At 37.7% G+C, this 16841-nt stretch overlaps 1 protein-coding gene across 18 annotated transcripts in view; it reads left to right on the forward strand.

Annotated features, from left to right (window-relative positions):
* NRXN3 (neurexin 3) overlaps nt 1-16841 on the forward strand; it is a 920037-nt gene that overhangs the window by 775662 nt on the left and 127534 nt on the right. For all 18 annotated transcript variants that reach the window (XM_039705065.1, XM_039705064.1, XM_039705053.1 and 15 more), the window contains one exon: nt 8704-8875. In XM_039705065.1, the coding sequence (XP_039560999.1) occupies nt 8704-8875 (172 nt within the window). The remainder of the gene's footprint in view (nt 1-8703; nt 8876-16841) is intronic.

The raw sequence follows: 16841 nt of genomic DNA on the forward strand, positions 1-16841 counted from the left end.
GGGTGTAAAATTAATTCCTAAGTGTAACTCTGCTGATATTATGCATTAATGTTACCTAAACTGCTTCAGTGATGTGTAAAGCTCTTATCTATTGCAGGGTATCTAGGCTGAAATAAACAAGCAGCTTCTACATTTCATGTCTTTTTTTGGTGAAAATATCTTGTGTGTGTTGTTGTACATAATGAGGCACTCCTGACCCTGGTAGAACTGTCACAGAATTGAGCTTTTTGTCCTTTTTTTTTTTTCTTGTCTTCAGGGTAGTTTTGTTTATAAAATTTTATTAGACAAAAGGCAAAGATTGAAAGACAAAAAATGCGGGGAGAGAAGGAGATTAGGTAAAATTAAACCAAGAGAATGGCAATTTTATATCCCACTGGTAGCTCTATTTCTGTAATATTGCAAAGGTGTTTGGTCAAAAAAAGTTCAAGACGAGGAGTAAGACGTACTTTAGTAGCAGTGTACTGCTGTGCTACAATTTCTTCTTGTAGGAGCCATTGAACAAGTATTATATTACCATCTGTGTTGACATAAACCATCAAATGGCAAAAAATGAAGGACAGTTTGGAAAATTTGTTAAAGTCTGAACAAGGAAACTGGTATAAACTTTACTGTAGCCAAAAAAAATTGAATGTGTCTCCACCCAAAGAGGAGAGATCATCTTTTAGTACAAGGAACACTCCCAGAGAGCACTCCTGAATTTAACTGTTGATCATGGTGAATAAGCCTCAAATGTGAGCCCCTGTGGTAAGATTGTGTAATTTCTGTAAACTAAAGTTAAACATTTCTGGTGTCTCCACTTGAAAAAAAGTATAAGTAAGCTGAAAGAGTTTCAGCGCCATGGGGAAGTTTAAATGAAAGATTGGAAAACCCACTTTTAAGCACGAAACTCAGCTGAGTGCTTTTTTTCTCTTACACTCTGTAAAACTGAGGAGAGAGTTTGCAGTCAAGGAAAGATGAAGTTGGAGCTCTAAGTCTTTTGCTTTAGCTTTTTTTTTGCACTGAGAATGAACTAAAGGCATTATGCGTAGCTGTGACAGATGTTTATCTAAGGTACCTTTCCTAAACCTTCAATGGAAAAGATTAGATTGTCATTAATATTTCCCAATTTGATTTTTTCACCACTTGCTAAAATGAGCAAGAATCAGTAGCAACGTTCAAGAAAATTTTGGCTTGGTCACAGACATACAAGGCATTTGTGGCAGTATGATGCTAGATGGTGTTTCAGTATAGGCAATAACAGTTAAACAATAATTATCTGCTTTTCAGGAGGAGCTGAGCACAAGGTTATATTCATATTACTATATTCAATGGCTCTTGAGTCTTCCCATGATTTTGGTACTTTTTTTGCTTAAACATAATTGTCAAATGCTTTTCTTAGATATTTGTAATTCTTTGAGTTAAAGAGACCTAATGCTGAATCACTGCTTCATGACTATATACACAGTTTATAGTGTACCACTTTTAAAGTGTACTACTTTTTGGAACCTTTTATATCTCCTCTTTTTCTTTTTGAGAGGGCCTGTAAAGATCTGTGCACTGTGTTCAAGAATTTAAGTCAAAGGTCCGCCTTCAACTTATAATAGAGGTTTTCTTATTGTACACTTTTATTTTTCATTATAATTCTTGAATTCCACTTGCTTTTATGCCAGTCTTATCAAAGCAGCAACTGTAATGAATCCAAGCCTTCTTTCCTCTGCAGCAAATCACAAATGTTGCTGTAAAATATATCCTGTAGTTTAAAAAAGAATCAATTTAGACAAGATATATGACCTCCTATAAAATTTTAGAGGAGAGTAGATTATAACAATTGTCCTTTTTAGCCTTATAAATTATGTATCGCTGAGAACTGCTTCTTTTGAAAACCATGCCCCCAAAGGGTAATAATTTCTATATATATATTTATCCTCTGTGTGTGTGATTCTTTCTGATAAATAGGTTTTAACTGGCATTGAGTAGATCTGGTTGAGCACCTTAAAGAAGCAGTAACAGTATATAACAAAAAATTACATACTGCTCCTTATAACAGCCCTTAAAAATCAAACAAAATTACCTGACCTGTGGACTTCCTTTCCCCTTAACATTTTTAACTTGTTTCCAGATAACTCTAAAGTGTTGACACCCTGAGCAATAAACTTCCAAGCCAGGTGAGTTTCAGTGCCTGTCATTTCTCTCAGAGCATTTGCTGGTTTTGTTGGTTATCATATTTGCCGGTGTGGCAATACTGATTCTAGAGTGTTCTTCCCCTGCTGTCACTGTTTGGATAAAGGAAGACTTCATTCAGTAAACTCTCCCTTTACCCAGGCCTACAGTTTTTTACATATTGAATCCTGATTTCAGACTTAACCTCTCAATGATATTATAAACAGTGCTGAATATTGCCAGCCAGAGAAGAGTAGAACTAACTGCCTTATACTCTGTGCTGAGTACAGGTTCTAATAAAAGTTTCCCTTTCTAAAATCCATTGATAGATATGTACCAGAAAGATCTGTCCAGCCATGCATTCAGCTCTAGCTGCAGCCTAGAAGGCCCTCTAAGGACAATGCTGGTTTTTACTACCTTTCTAATCAGCAAGAACTTTCTGAGTTTCTGTTTACAGTGAAAGTTCACATCAAGTGATTTGTATTTGTAGTAATAAATGAGTGTCCTCTGTGGAATATGCATCTATACCTTCGGTTCTCCTGGATAACTCGCAGCATTTAGCACTGTTCTGCAAAGCCCCCCTAAACCACAGAGAGTGAGCAATCCTTCAGAGGGACTAACATTCAGAATCAAGTTTGAGGCAGAGCAAAAATAAAAAAACAACCAGCCAAACAAAACCCCAAAGGAAATCAAGCAAAGAAAGTCTTAAAGAAGTGAAAACAAAGAGGAAGAAATAAATGTTCAATCTCTTTTTAAAAACATAGACTGCAAGTGTGAGAAGCCTAAGCAGAAACAACCCATTCCAGGAAGAGCAGTTCTCAGGTTATAACAAAACAAAACCATTTTTCCGACTTCAGAGGGTATTTGAAGTGTTTCTGTTAGGGTGGGGGGAGGGAGAGTTTAGTAAACCTTCCTACAGTGTGAAATGGCTTGTATTACTAAAAGAGCTTGTATCAATTTCAAATGAGAGCAGCAAAATGAGCAGTGATCTGCAGGACGGAGTAACCAGGAGTATTGTCTGCCAGGTTTGGGCTGATGTCTAGCCATGCTGGAACCAGCCAGGGTGGGAGGAGGAGGCAGGACGTGCAACAGTCACTATTTAAATATTATGCAATAAAATGAGTGCAAGAAAACACAGTCTGGGATTGTAGTCAGATTTCAGGTATGTTTTATAAATGCTTCCTTTAATTTTACATTTTGCTTCAGAAAAATATGCAAAGCAACACAAGAAGATACTGGGATAAACTCTGCTTCACTTCCATCAGTAGGAATTGAGTTTCTTCAACAGAATTGCTATTGATTCACGTTGATGCAGCTGAGAGTAGGATCTGTCCTAATGCCTGGAGTTTTCTCTCTTGGTTTTTGAAAAGAAATGCTTGCTGAACACAGTTTAAAAATATATACTTTTAGTGTGGACAATTTAAATTTTAGATTTAGAAAAAGAAAACCTAAGAGTAAAGCCCTTTTCAGAGCACAGACTGCATGTGGCTGTTCATGTATGTGTATCCTCTAACACACTTGAACTGCTTGAGCTTGAACTGCTCATCTTACAAAATCACTGCCAACCCCATTTTACTTTCTTCATACCTGGTCTGCTACACAAAGACAGATGCCTTGAAAATGCAAAGGCATGGCATGGAGAAAGCAAAGGCCTGACAATTTGCACACAGGACAGGCTCTGCTTCTCTTTGAATGAAGGGAAACAAAAGTTAAAACACACCTGCTAAAATGTAAGACCTCAGACCTGTTTTGAAGGAACAGATTTTGAAGGAGTTGAATGTAGAATCTGAGGAAAGCTTAGGACCTGCTCTTCTCAGATTGTAGTTGCTGTCAGGGCTGAAATGTTTGGATTGGCAGTATATAATCAGTGTTTAAGTAAAATATATCTGGATTTTCAGGGCTTGTAGAGCTTGGAAAGATAGGTGTCTATAGCTCCTCTGTCACAGATAAAGAATCTGGTTTACAGAAAGGTAAAAGAAAAGGTTGCCCAAAGTGAACCAATGCTTCAGGGCAAGCAATAAATTGATCCAGGCTGTAGTTTAGCTCTTGTGTCATTTAATGGTGTTGAAAATATTTGGTAATTGTGCATATAATAAACTGTTGCCAGGAGTCTGTGTAGAGTAGACAGGTCAAGGAGAAGCCTTGTACATTTTTTTTTCCAGGACTTTGTGCTTTTTTATTCTTTTAACCTATCTACAACCATTCCATTATGTGATCATAATTATATTTCTAAATTCTTAGAGACATAATGGCAGAAGCTTATCTCCAGAAGTACTGTAAGGAATGAAGTGGTAATGTGGCTTTTGAGGGCAGCAATTTTATGGGACAAATCAGCACAAGACAAATTCTTGAAAAAACTTTAAAAATCACTTTTGGCACAGTAGCCTTAAAGAAAGAAGAGAAAAAGTAAGATAGATTGAATGCTGAGTTCACTTCATTATTTATAAATAAAATGGTTCTCAGTTTTCCAAGACACAGTGCCACCACTTGATGTCACTTGGAGGTTTCAAAGACATTAATTAATGGTTGCCTTTTCATGGAAAGTTTTTGGGGCACCCAGTGAATACCGATGTAGAGAGGAAAAAAATTGTACTCTCTGTTAAACTTCTCTTGAAGCCTTTTGGGCAACCTAAGTTGTTGGCTCTGTGTGGCTCTGTATTCACCTTTTCCCTTGCTGCATAGTTATGATTTTTTTTCCTTTTATCTACAAAATATGTTATAGGTAGTGGCTTAAATATAAACCTTTCTTTGTCACATATTTACTGGCCTGGTTAATACCTTTGTTTGGTTATGTGGAAAGAAAATCCACCAGCTGAATGTGTAGGGACAGGAACGAAAGGCTATGTCCATGAAGAAGTGTTAAACCCTAATGGTAAAGCTTGTCTTTCAGGTTTACAAGGAAGGTAGGTCTTGGTAAAAGCTGTTTTTAATGAAGTATTGTAGTGCAAGAAACTGGAATTGAAGATATGTTGAAAATAAATTGTGGATTTGCCCCTTGTGTCCATGGTCACTCTTCTTTGCTGTAGGATTTTCTTTCTGTTTTGCTTTATTTTTTTTTCTTCTGCCAGGAATGCATAAACTAATTGTTAATTATATTTCATAGTGTCTGGTGCCCTGGAGATTTAAAATATCATAAATAAACTGTATCTTGGGGTCTGTGTGTGCAGTTTGGCTTCAGTACTACCTTTGACATATTGTGTTGTGTTTTATCCTGGTAATTGGAACAAAACCATTTTCATGACAAGTTCCTACTCAGTCCAAATAAGAGTCTCATAAGTTGTGATTCTGCAAAAGTCGAGTTAAAGAGTCACAGGGAGCTCTTCCCAGGAGCGATCTGAAGAGAGCTGGAATAGACTCCACAAAACCATGATTTTTTTTTTAGACAAATTTTTGCACTTCTTCATTGCAACAAAGTGTTATACTGCTTTTAGGAGGGCTGTCTTCTCTGGCTCTGGGAGGGGATGCCTCTTGAGATGGGGAAGGCACCATTTTGCTCATTTCCCCCTTCTCTCCATCAGACTAAAGGCCACTGGTGTTTTACAGTCCTCTGCTTCCAGAATCTTATCTCTTTCCCAGTTTGCCCTCTTATCACTAGCTCTTTAAATAGGTCTTTTCCTTCAAGCCCTGGGAAGAGAAATGGTGAAAGGTGCTATCTCCTTTTCCTCTGAGGAGAAATCAGAAACATTTTCTCATTCTGCAGAGATTAATTGAGCTTCCCACCATCCTTTTCCCCACCTGCAAGTTTTTACCTTTGCCTCATTAAGCCTGTAAGCTTGAAGGTATGCAGCTTTCACTCTGCTGAATACCTTTTAATATCTTCCTCTTCTGTGGTGGTTCTAATCTATGCCATTAGAAAAGGTGCACGTCTTCATTTTACCTGTTCATTCTATACCTTCACCAAGGTGGACTCTTTCCCACCATCCTTTTCCCCACCTGCAAGTTTTTACCTTTGCCTCATTATGCCTGTAGGCTTGAAGGTATGCAGCTTTCGCTCTGCTGAATACCTTTTAATCCCTTCCTCTTCTGTGGTGGTGGTTCTAATCTATTACATTAGAAAAGGTGCAGGTCTTCATCTTACCTGTTCATGCTGTACCTTCACCAAGGTGGACTCTTCGTAGAGCAGCCACAGTTTGCCAAAGAAGCTTGGTGCATTGGTGGCAATTAAAAAGCAATATGAGATGTATCCAGGAGGCTGATTGTAAGGCAGTATCTTGCAAAACCACAATATCAGTAGCCAGGTTACCTGGTCACTATATATTATTTGAGTCTTTAAGGGAAAATTAGTCACATGTTCTTTGGTAATTGCTATGCAGGTAAAGATAATTATATGGTTGCCAGCAAAAGATTCACTAAAACAGCTTTGGGAGATTACTTACTTCATGTGTCAAAGATGTAGTAAAGCTGTGCCAGCAATGCTTTTATCTGAAATAAATCTTTGTTAAGTGAAACTTCACTTATTTTTGGGCTAGCATAAGAGAAGAAACATTGGTTGTTTCCAAATGGCATCTGATTTCATGCCTGTGCTGGGAACAGCAATCCACTTACCTCACAGTCCAGTGAAAATAAAAGGATGATATTGATATCTTGAAGAAAAGTCTCTTCACAAAATAACACTATGAATGTACATGAAACTTTCTATCCAGCATACATTTAGCACTGTCTAAAATTTACTGTTTTAATGAGAGAAAAACCAAAATGCATACTATTTCAGTGCTAAGACTCAAGTAGCTGAACCACTGTTCATGACCTCTTCAGCTACAGGACTGTTTTCTTTCCTTTCCTAAAACCATGTTGTAGTCTGACAACAGGAAACTTCGTGTTAGAAAGAAAATGTAAAAAAGAAAGAAGGGTATTGAAGATACAAGGAATTAATTTACTGTTTTAATGAGAGAAAAACCAAAATGCATACTATTTCAGTGCTAAGACTCAAGTAGCTGAACCACTGTTCATGACCTCTTCAGCTACAGGACTGTTTTCTTTCCTTTCCTAAAACCATGTTGTAGTCTGACAACAGGAAACTTTGTGTTAGAAAGAAAATGTAAAAAAGAAAGAAGGGTATTGAAGATACCTTGTAATCTGTGATGAGTGCTTTGGTATGAGTAAGCTTTGAAATGTAAGGTTAAACAGGAATCAGAAAGACCTCTCTGAGAAACTGAAACATGGTGAAACTTTCAGAAAAAGATTTTTTTGATACCAGGAGAAAGGAATAAATCCAGGAGAGGAATCCAAGGTGGCCATCAAGTACAAGAGGAGAAGTTTCTTTCTTATTGCTGAGATGTGCTAGCAATGTATGTAGTAAAGTTAGGGTAACAGCCCTGTCCAGGAGAGGAATCCAAGGTGGCCATCAAGTACAAGAGGAGAAGTTTCTTTCTTATTGCTGAGATTTGGTAACGTGAATGTAGTAAAGTTAGGGTAACAGCCCTTAAGAATAGGGTCCTCTGCCCTCTAAGCAGATATGCAAGGTAGTAAATGGAACAGAATTTTCCTGTGACTCTTTATTATACCTCAGTTTTTTTCAAGGAAGATATATTTGCATAGAACATGGCCATCTACTCTCTGGTTTTATTTCAGTTTTATAGTATGGATAGCTAACAAATGTATTGACTTCCTATAGGGTACATTTTAATTTGCCTGTCTGTACCAGTTTTGGATATGTACAGTGCACTTAATGTGCATTCATAATTCACCAGATACTGTGCCTGTCCTTACTGAGTATTTCAAGATGCATTCCTCTTAATTGTACAGCAATGAGAATTTCTGTTGTTTTTAAATCAGTAGTATTAAATGCATATATCTAATCCGAGTGTACTCTGGGTGTGTATTTTGCAACCTAAAGTCATTAAATGTGGCCATTACTTGGAATCATCTGAGGATGCAGAAGGAAGTGTTGTGGCTGCTATAACAGGTTTTGCCTGCTCTTTCCTTTCAGTCAGTGACTGGTGCAAAGTTTTGGGAAAACACTGCTTTATTGGTAAGGCACTGCTTGGTGTGTGATGGAAAAAAAATAAGAAGGGCAGCTGCTGTTTCTTAGGTAGCTTCCCTCCAGATTTCAAAGTCAGCTAATGACACTTCTGCTCCCTTTGAGTTCCATTCAGCTTCTAACTGCATTCTTCCTTCTGGATCCCACAATTATTTTTTGGGGAGTGAGGACTCTGTTATGCTTCCCAAGAAGAATAACAGAACAAAACAGGTGTTGAGATAACAGCCTGTCTGTGGCTGCATTTTATATAACAAGTGACTAGTAATAATCAGTAGAGATGTTGCTCAAATAACTCTTTATCCACAACTCCTGATTTCTGTTGCCTGGTTTTCTCACCTGTCTTCTGTGATGTTTTATGGGAACAAATGAGTCACTGTCTTCAGGTGAATGCTGTAAAGAACAGTGTGAAAGAAAGTGTTTGCACTGAGGCAGAACCAATGAAATGTGTCCTGACAAAGCTCAAAATGACACTCCTGTGTATTCTCCAGTGCCATCTACTGGCACAACTACCCACTAGAGACTTAGAGGCCAAGAACATTCTCCTAAGTGGCAGCAATTTTAAAGCATTTCTTTTCTTTTTTCAGGAGCAAGGCAAGATTGGTGTAGTCTTCAACATCGGCACAGTGGACATCTCTATTAAGGAGGAAAGCACACCTGTAAATGATGGCAAATACCATGTAGTACGCTTTACCAGGAATGGTGGCAATGCAACACTGCAGGTTGACAGCTGGCCAGTGAATGAACACTACCCCACAGGTACATATATTTTTCTTTTTGTTTTTCTCTTTAAGTGTATCCTAAAAAACTTAAACGTTTAATAACAACTGGTTGTTATATAAATATTTGTTGCTTCATCTCGACAATAAATTCACGAGCCTGGTGATGCATATTATATCTCTGGGAAAACAAGCTAATGGTCCTTTACATGGGAAGAATAAGCATGCCAACTGTGTGGTATGATGTCCATACATCATGCTGTTTCAGAGGTCTCTAAGTGAATCCTGGTTCTATACAGACTTACAAAGCCATTCAATAATAAACTTGGTTTTGCTACTTGTGATATTTTCTAAATATTTAGGGTAGAAAAGTTTTGAACAGACTTTATGAAAAGGAGAGGTGACTCTAGCCACACCCCAGATACTGTCTACATAAATATAGAATAGAAATGTAAGGAACATGGAAGATTAAGCAAGTATTTGAGCAGATCTTGTGCTTGCCTCATAATATTTTATCGTCTGAATTTCACTTTCTCTCTTAGGTTTGCAGATACACAGGTTAACACAGCATCTAACCAAAACTGACAACTCCTAGTTGACTTGCTGTCAAAATGCAGTGGAAAAATTCAGTAGCTTTGGAAATTATCACCCTAAATCGACCAGAAATAGTGAAAACTAGCTCTTGATACACTGTCACATGTTTTATCCCACCATTGGCAAATCACAATGTCATGATACTTTGTCACCATGCTAAAAGATCAAACTTACTCCAAATGAAAAACAGATTGCTCTGTGTGCTGCTGACAGTGCATTAGATAGCTGAGTGTGATGATGTGTATAGTTATAAAAGCAAGAATGAACACAAGGAAAGAACTCTAGTGTTAACCACATTCCTCTTATTCATATATGTTGCCTAAGGTCAAGCCATGATCTTGTTGGTTTTCAATATTGAGTCTAAAAAACATTCAGTTCTTTATTTTTACGTTGTACAGTAGTAACTCAGGAGAGAAGGAAGATTTCTTGCTAGTGGTGTAGGAATTGTTCAAAAGAAACTTAAATTATAGGAAATATCCTAACTTGAGGTTATAGTCTAATTTATGTGACATTATACTAATAAATTACTCCAAGGGAATGACTTCATCTTTTCTACTCCCTCAGAAAGCACACAGGAAGGTTTTTAAATGTGAGTCATCTGTGCTATATTGCTCTCTACCACATATGTCCCTTTGTCAATGTTTTGTGAGGTGTATGCAAAAGGATACATTTCAATTTTTAACCTTATTTCTTAACCTTATTTGAAAAATTTCTTTTTGAAGAATGCCATGACGGATATGCTGTGTTAGGTTGTAGCTCTGCTATCCATTGGTTTAAGAGGAAAGATCGTCTGTTGGACCTTTCTTCTGCTCCTTTCATCAATTATTTTGTAAAATACCTCCAATCCAGTTGGCAGCCAATTACAGTCACTACAAACCCTATGAATAAATTTTCTTCATATATTGCTTGCTGTAGTAAGTCTCTGGTGTAAAGAAACAAAATATTCAGCTCAATGCTTTAGAGATTTTTATTTTTTAAGGGAAAATAAATCACACTCAGAGACTACCTTAGTACACTGGGCTTCTGCCTTGGCTAAAGATATTTCTATGTTTTCATTAGAAGATGTATGTTTTTTGATATCAGCATTAATCTTATATTCTGGGCTAGTATTGAGTGTGTGCAGTTGTACCCTAAGAAAAAAGGGCATCTTTATCTTCCAGACACCTTTTCCTTTCTGTGCACGTATTTCAGTTTTTGTCTGTTAGTAGATGATGAATTTTTCAGCCTGTCCCTGTGAAAATAAGGCTTATGGGACCATACTTCGTGTGTGCAGGTTTCTCCCTTACTTGTTTCCTACTTCTTTCAAACCTATATTTTAGCAAAATAATAAAAACAAAAACCACCAAAAACAAACAAAAAAAAAACTAAAACAAAACCAAACAAACACAAAAACGCACACACACACAAAAACAAAACAAACAAACAAAAAAACCACAGAAGATATTACACTGCTGTGGGGAAAACCCAAGCAAACCAACAAACAAACAAAATAAAACCCAAGGGAGTAGGGCAATGTTCCAGCCTTCCCATAGGAAAGGGCTGTGGCTTGATGTCAAATCATGTTAAATACCAGAATCTCCATATAATAGAGTGGCATTATGAATGCCCAGAATTCAGAAAAGATTCAATGAACCAATTATTACAGGAAACCAATACTTATTAGTCCCATTTTCTCTGCAGTCAATGGTTTAAATAAAAGACTGAACAGGAGCTTTTAAAATGAATTACTTGTTGTCTTTCACAAACCAAACTTGCACTGTTGTGTTTTGATCTGACTGCAAGACCAAATCTGTGCTCAGCCGAGATTCAGTTCTGTAAAGGCTTTGTGGTTGATGGACCCAGGCTAATCCAGTGTGTTTCAACTGGAACCTGCTGAAAATTTAAATTCATATCAAATTTGAGTGATAGTAGCTGAGTAATCTCCTATGTTTCGCAGAGCATCATGTCAATTCTGGAAAGACAGTTATTTGTAGTGTTTAAAAATTGTTGGATTTGTAGACCTTGCTTGGGCCCACAGCGATGTCTGCAAACTGAACAATTTCAGGTGTACTTGGTTTTCCACACAGTGCTATGCCCTAATGTTTACAAATTTTATAAATTATCTAATATTTCTTCTTTGTCATCACATTGTGCAATCTTCAGTCAGGGCTGCATTCTGAATGGCATTTCCATGCTCCTCTCTGAGTTTTATTACTTGTGGAAGGATTATACATTAGACTCATAATTACTTGCTCAATGAAAAGTACAAATAAAAGTTGGATATCTATTAAACCAGCAAAGTGAGAGAATATTGGCTTTTCTTAAAATACAGTCTTTAGTTAAATTGAAATTAACTGAAACTAGCCCAATGAGACCAAAAGGCTCCAAAGCTATATTTTTACAACTTCAAATAAAGACAAGGAAAATAGAATGACATCAAACTTACAACTCAGGCACTGACATTTTGGGTTTTTAGCATCCAATTGCATTCAAGTCACCTGCAACATGGGCTTTACACTTTCTTGTAAGGAAAAGGGTTACAGAAAAATGGTAAAGGAGGGAATTAACTTGGAGTTAAAGTTGGCTTTGTGACTGAAATAATCCAAATTATTAGGCATGATCACTCATCTTTAGTACCATTTCAAAGTACCAGAGTTTCTGTTACTGGTCAGAAAGACAGAACAGTGGCCCAGTGTAAGTATCTGAGACAAAGCTCCTGAGAACTGGGAGATGTCATAAAAGTAGCATTAGCACAAAGGCTGCTGTCTGCAATTCAGCTGTTGTGGTTCAGCCAAAACCATTGAGCTGTTTGTGATTTATTTGCATTAGTTTTGCCCTTTCTCCTCTCTCTCAAGAACACAGTAAGAGATGGGCTTTTTCCACAGGCTGTACTGATAGCCAATTTCTTCATGCTTGATTCATTAAGTTGGTTATCACAATGTGATATAATTTTTCTCAGTTAGGGTATAAAATTTTTGCTGTCCAAAGTACAGTTTTCTATGACTTCCTCCCTTCTGTTGTCTCTCATGCTTTTATGCTTTTAAGTATCTCCCAGAAAACAGCTTACATAATTTTTTTTGAGACAGCTTGCATAAATTTTCAGAATAATTAGAAATAAATCTTCAGTTTTTACACAGAACTGGGATACCTCCATCCTTAAGTTTTCATTATTTCTTAAGCAGGATGGGTTCTTTTTACTCAGCTCACTGTCTTTCCTTGCAAGGATGCCAGATTTGTAGTGTGTGTCAAAACAAGCCTGATATTCCTGTTCATTCATCCAGGCACCAACTACATTTTCTGCAGTAGGAAAAAAAGAAAAACCTAGGTGAAGAGAAGCTGTAAAGTTAGAGTATCCATGATAAAAAAATACAATCATTTTGAAGTAATGTTTAAAAGGAGAGGATTAAAGAAAAGAAGGCAACAGGTAGGAAGGAGCTGTCATTTAAAGAAATACATGATCCAGCAAAACAAGTGTTGCCTGGAATTTTTAATGCATTTTAGAAACAAGAATTAAGACAGTATTAAACAACTGGATTACTATCAGGGTTCATTATTTCCTCCATAGAGTACATATTTTATATTTTTCCGCTGTATCATTCTTGGAGGGCTGAGTTATCTCTCAGTCTTCTTGCAGTAGTCTTTGCCCTTTTAAATTACATTATTCTGCAGGTTTTTTGCTGTGGATAAAAGAAAAAGAAATAGTTAATCCTCTCTGCCCCTACTTCATTCGGTCTCTGAAGTACATTTCTGAGAGGAAATTGTATTTCTGGAAAAGCTGGACAGTTAGCTCTTGGCAGCAGAACTGACTGCTCTGGCCAAATAAGTACATACCTATAAAACAAAAAGCTGATTCTGAGACCCTGAGATCTGTTCTGGAATTTTCTTTCAGAGTAGTTCCAGTTCCAAGGATTGAATGTTCCTGAACTGTTGAGCATATCTTCTTTCAATTTCATTTGAAAGCAATCCAATTTGAACTACATCTTTGTTAGTCTATGTGAGACAAAGTCTTTGTCTAAAATAATAAGTTTTCTAGAAACAGGTCAAAGTGATAGTGGTTTAGATTCTCTTAACTATCTAAAATGAGAAAGGCATCAACTTTGCCTTGCTAAAATGTATTTCTTCATTTGCTAGGTGGAAAGATCTGAAGTAGCTTGATTTGTGCCATGCACTTTATGTAAGATAGGGAGAAAAACTGGCTGAGTTCTTACTTGCTTTTTTCAATAATGTTTCTAGCTAACTGAAGGAATACTGAAGGATGCTAGCAGCAGGACTCCTCTCAATTATCTGACAGGGGTCTTGGTGTCTGGGGAGGTCTTTGCTGACTGGAACCTAGCCACTGCTATTCCATGCTATAAGAAGGGTGTGAGAAAAGGTACAGGGAGCTACAGACCTGTTAGTCTAAACTCAGGTCCTGGAAAAATTATGAAGATTATACTGTATGCTATTGAAAGATATCTAAAGAATAATACAGTCATAAAGGACACTCAACATGTGTTCACAAGGGGAATGTTCCATGTAACTAATTTTATGTCTTTCTATTGTAAGGTCACCAGCCTTATGGATGAAGGGAAGGCAGTGGATGTAGTTTTTCCTGGATTTTAGTAATGCTTTTGATACCATCCCTCACAGTACCATTCCAGACAAGTTGCCCAGCTGTGGGATGAGCTGTGCACAGTGCACTGGGTTAGGAACTGGCTGAACTGCAGAGCTCAAAGGGCTGTGGTGGATGGGGCTGCATCTGCCTGGCAAGTGGTCACCAGAGCTGTTCCTCAGGGTTCAGTTCTATGGACAGTTCTGTTCAATATACTCCTTCTTCTGTGGAAAAAGGTCACCTATCTCATGGATGAAGAGAAGGTAGTGGATGTAGGAAGTTTGCTAATGATACTAAATCGGGAGGTTCTTTTGACCCCCTCAAGGGACAAGAAGCCTTGCAGGGCATTCTAGCTGGATGGGAGCAATGGAAAATTATTAATGGGATAAAATTAAATGAGAACAAATTCTGGATTCTGCACCTGAGGCAGAGTAACACCAGGTATTATTAGGAATTAGAAGAGGAGTGGCTAGAAATCAGCCCTGAAGGAAGAGATCTGGGGTTCTGGTGGGCAGCAGCTCAGTGTAAGTCATATGTGGACCCTGACAGTGAAAGCACAAACCATGTCCTGGGGAGCATAAAAGCCAGAACAGACAGCCAGTCAAAAGAAGTGGTTGTCCTGCTCTATTCAGCATTGGTGTGATCTCACCATAGTGAGACCTCATGGTAGTGCCCCACAATTTTAGAAGGATGTGAACATCCATAAAAATGTCCAGAGGACAGCAACAAGGGCTGGAAGGCATGTCCTATGGAGAGGAGCTGAGGACTTCGGGGTCGTAGAGTTTGGAGCAAAGCAGGCTGGGGGTGACATTGCTTTTGCAGCTTTCTGAGGAGGGGAAGCAGAGCCAGGTGCTGAGCTATTTTTCCATGGTACTTAGTGATGGGACACGTAGGAATGTTTCAAAGCTGCACTAGAGGAGGTTCACAATAGATCTTAGGAAGCATTACTTTCCTGACAGATTGGTCAAACAGAACCATTTTTCCGGAGAGGTTGTCAGCAAGCCTCATGCCCATAAGTGTTTAAGGGGCATTTGGACACTGCTCTTAAGAACATGCTTTGACTTTTGGCCTGCCCTGATTGAGCTAGATAATTGTTGTAGCTACTTTTCAAATATTCTAGTCTAGTCAAAGCTACTTGCTCACAAAGAAATAGAGAAGGTCAGGCAGAGGTTATGGCTCTGTGTTTAAGTGAAAGGTGATGCAACAAGGGCTATAGAAAGAAAATCTCATGACAGTCAGTTTTTCTCATTTGTTTTTTCACTTTGTGATCTCTCGTATTTGAAAAAATTTCACGATATTGAGACATGTTTTGGGACACCTGAAATTATATACTGCATCTCCATAATATAGAAAAAATAGATGTATTTTTCATTTATTCTGTTTTAACTGTAGAGAATTAATTATGGTGGTGGAAAGAACTTGAAGTATTTGTGTTTCTCTTGATAAGATTGAAAGCTTGGCTCCATCTTATTCTTCCTTTAGGAAAATTATTCTGTGATTAAAAATATCAGAATAATTGGAATCTGGCATTTTTTAAAATTGCTGTTACCTATTTGATAGTTTTGCAAAGTGCTAAATATTTCTCAGTAACATGATGTTAACCCTTCCCTGCTTGCATGCTTGTTTGATTGTACCAAATTAGAACACTGGTTGCAGCCTAAGATTGAAAATATTTCAAACCTTTTTTTTTTAATAAATACCCACCCAAACCTATTGTAGACACTTTAAAAATGGAATCATACAGTAGGAGAACTTAAGCCAGAATCAGAGATTTTACAGGGATTGTGAGGTGGGAAAAATGAAGCATGAAGCTGTTTTGGTGTGAGCAGATTGAATACTGACTGAATACTGCTAACGTGAAATGGAAAGGGCCTTTTATAAAAGAGGAACCTGAAGTTGGTTTAAGTAGTAAGTGTTGCATGGCACCCCCAATCCATGATGGGTACTATTGTAAATTGTGAAAAACAAAAAAGCAGATTTCATTTCCAGAGATGTGGATATCCACAGATCCAACTATCTTTAAATGCAGTGCTGGTTCTCAGTGTCTCTAAAAATGGTTCTACCCATCTCTACAAATAAAATTCAATGACTTTTACACAACTGTGACTATTGAATGAGAATTCATAGTCTGCTTTAAAACAGGTCATTTATTGTCCTACTCCAGCCATTTATTACCTTTCCCTTGTTACTTTCAGTCTCCTTCCACAACTGGCACAATCTTTCTGTTCAATGTGGTCTATTTCCCACCTCATCCCTCTACTGAAAGGACTCCCTCTTCCTCTTCCTCTTCCTCTTCCTCTTCCTCTTCCTCTTCCTCTTTGTCTTTATTTAGTTTTTATCGACAACATTTTCTTTCTCTCCTTCTGTGATTTCCCAGCCGTGAGATAAATAGCCTTGTATCTTACAAGCTAAATACAATTACTGCTATCAAAACTGGAGTCTTTCTCTCCCTGTAAATGTCTCTTGGAAGCTGATAAGCTGTTCAAAGCAAACTGCAGGCTTCTGCCTAATCCTGAGATTAAACATAACCACCCAGAAGACAGCAAGAGATAATTGAGGAGGGGGGTTGGGGAAGGCAGGCAGGAGAGGAAGAGAGGAGGAGAAAATGAGATCCTCTCCTGAGATATTAGGAGGACATACAGAAGGCTCAAGGTTATTTGTAAAGGAATTACACAAAACACACAAGAGCTTGTTATGATGAGGAATTTCCTCAGATAATGCAGTGGTTGTTGTAGTTGTTAAAGACAATATTTAGCAAGGATTTGTTTGATGTAAAGCATACAGGGCAGCTCCCACCCATGACTGCTGATTTTTATATATTACCCCATCTTGTCCTGGAAAC

This window comes from Passer montanus, unplaced genomic scaffold, assembly GCF_014805655.1.
Source record: "Passer montanus isolate IOZ18808 unplaced genomic scaffold, ASM1480565v1 scaffold18, whole genome shotgun sequence".
Taxonomy (NCBI): domain Eukaryota; kingdom Metazoa; phylum Chordata; class Aves; order Passeriformes; family Passeridae; genus Passer; species Passer montanus.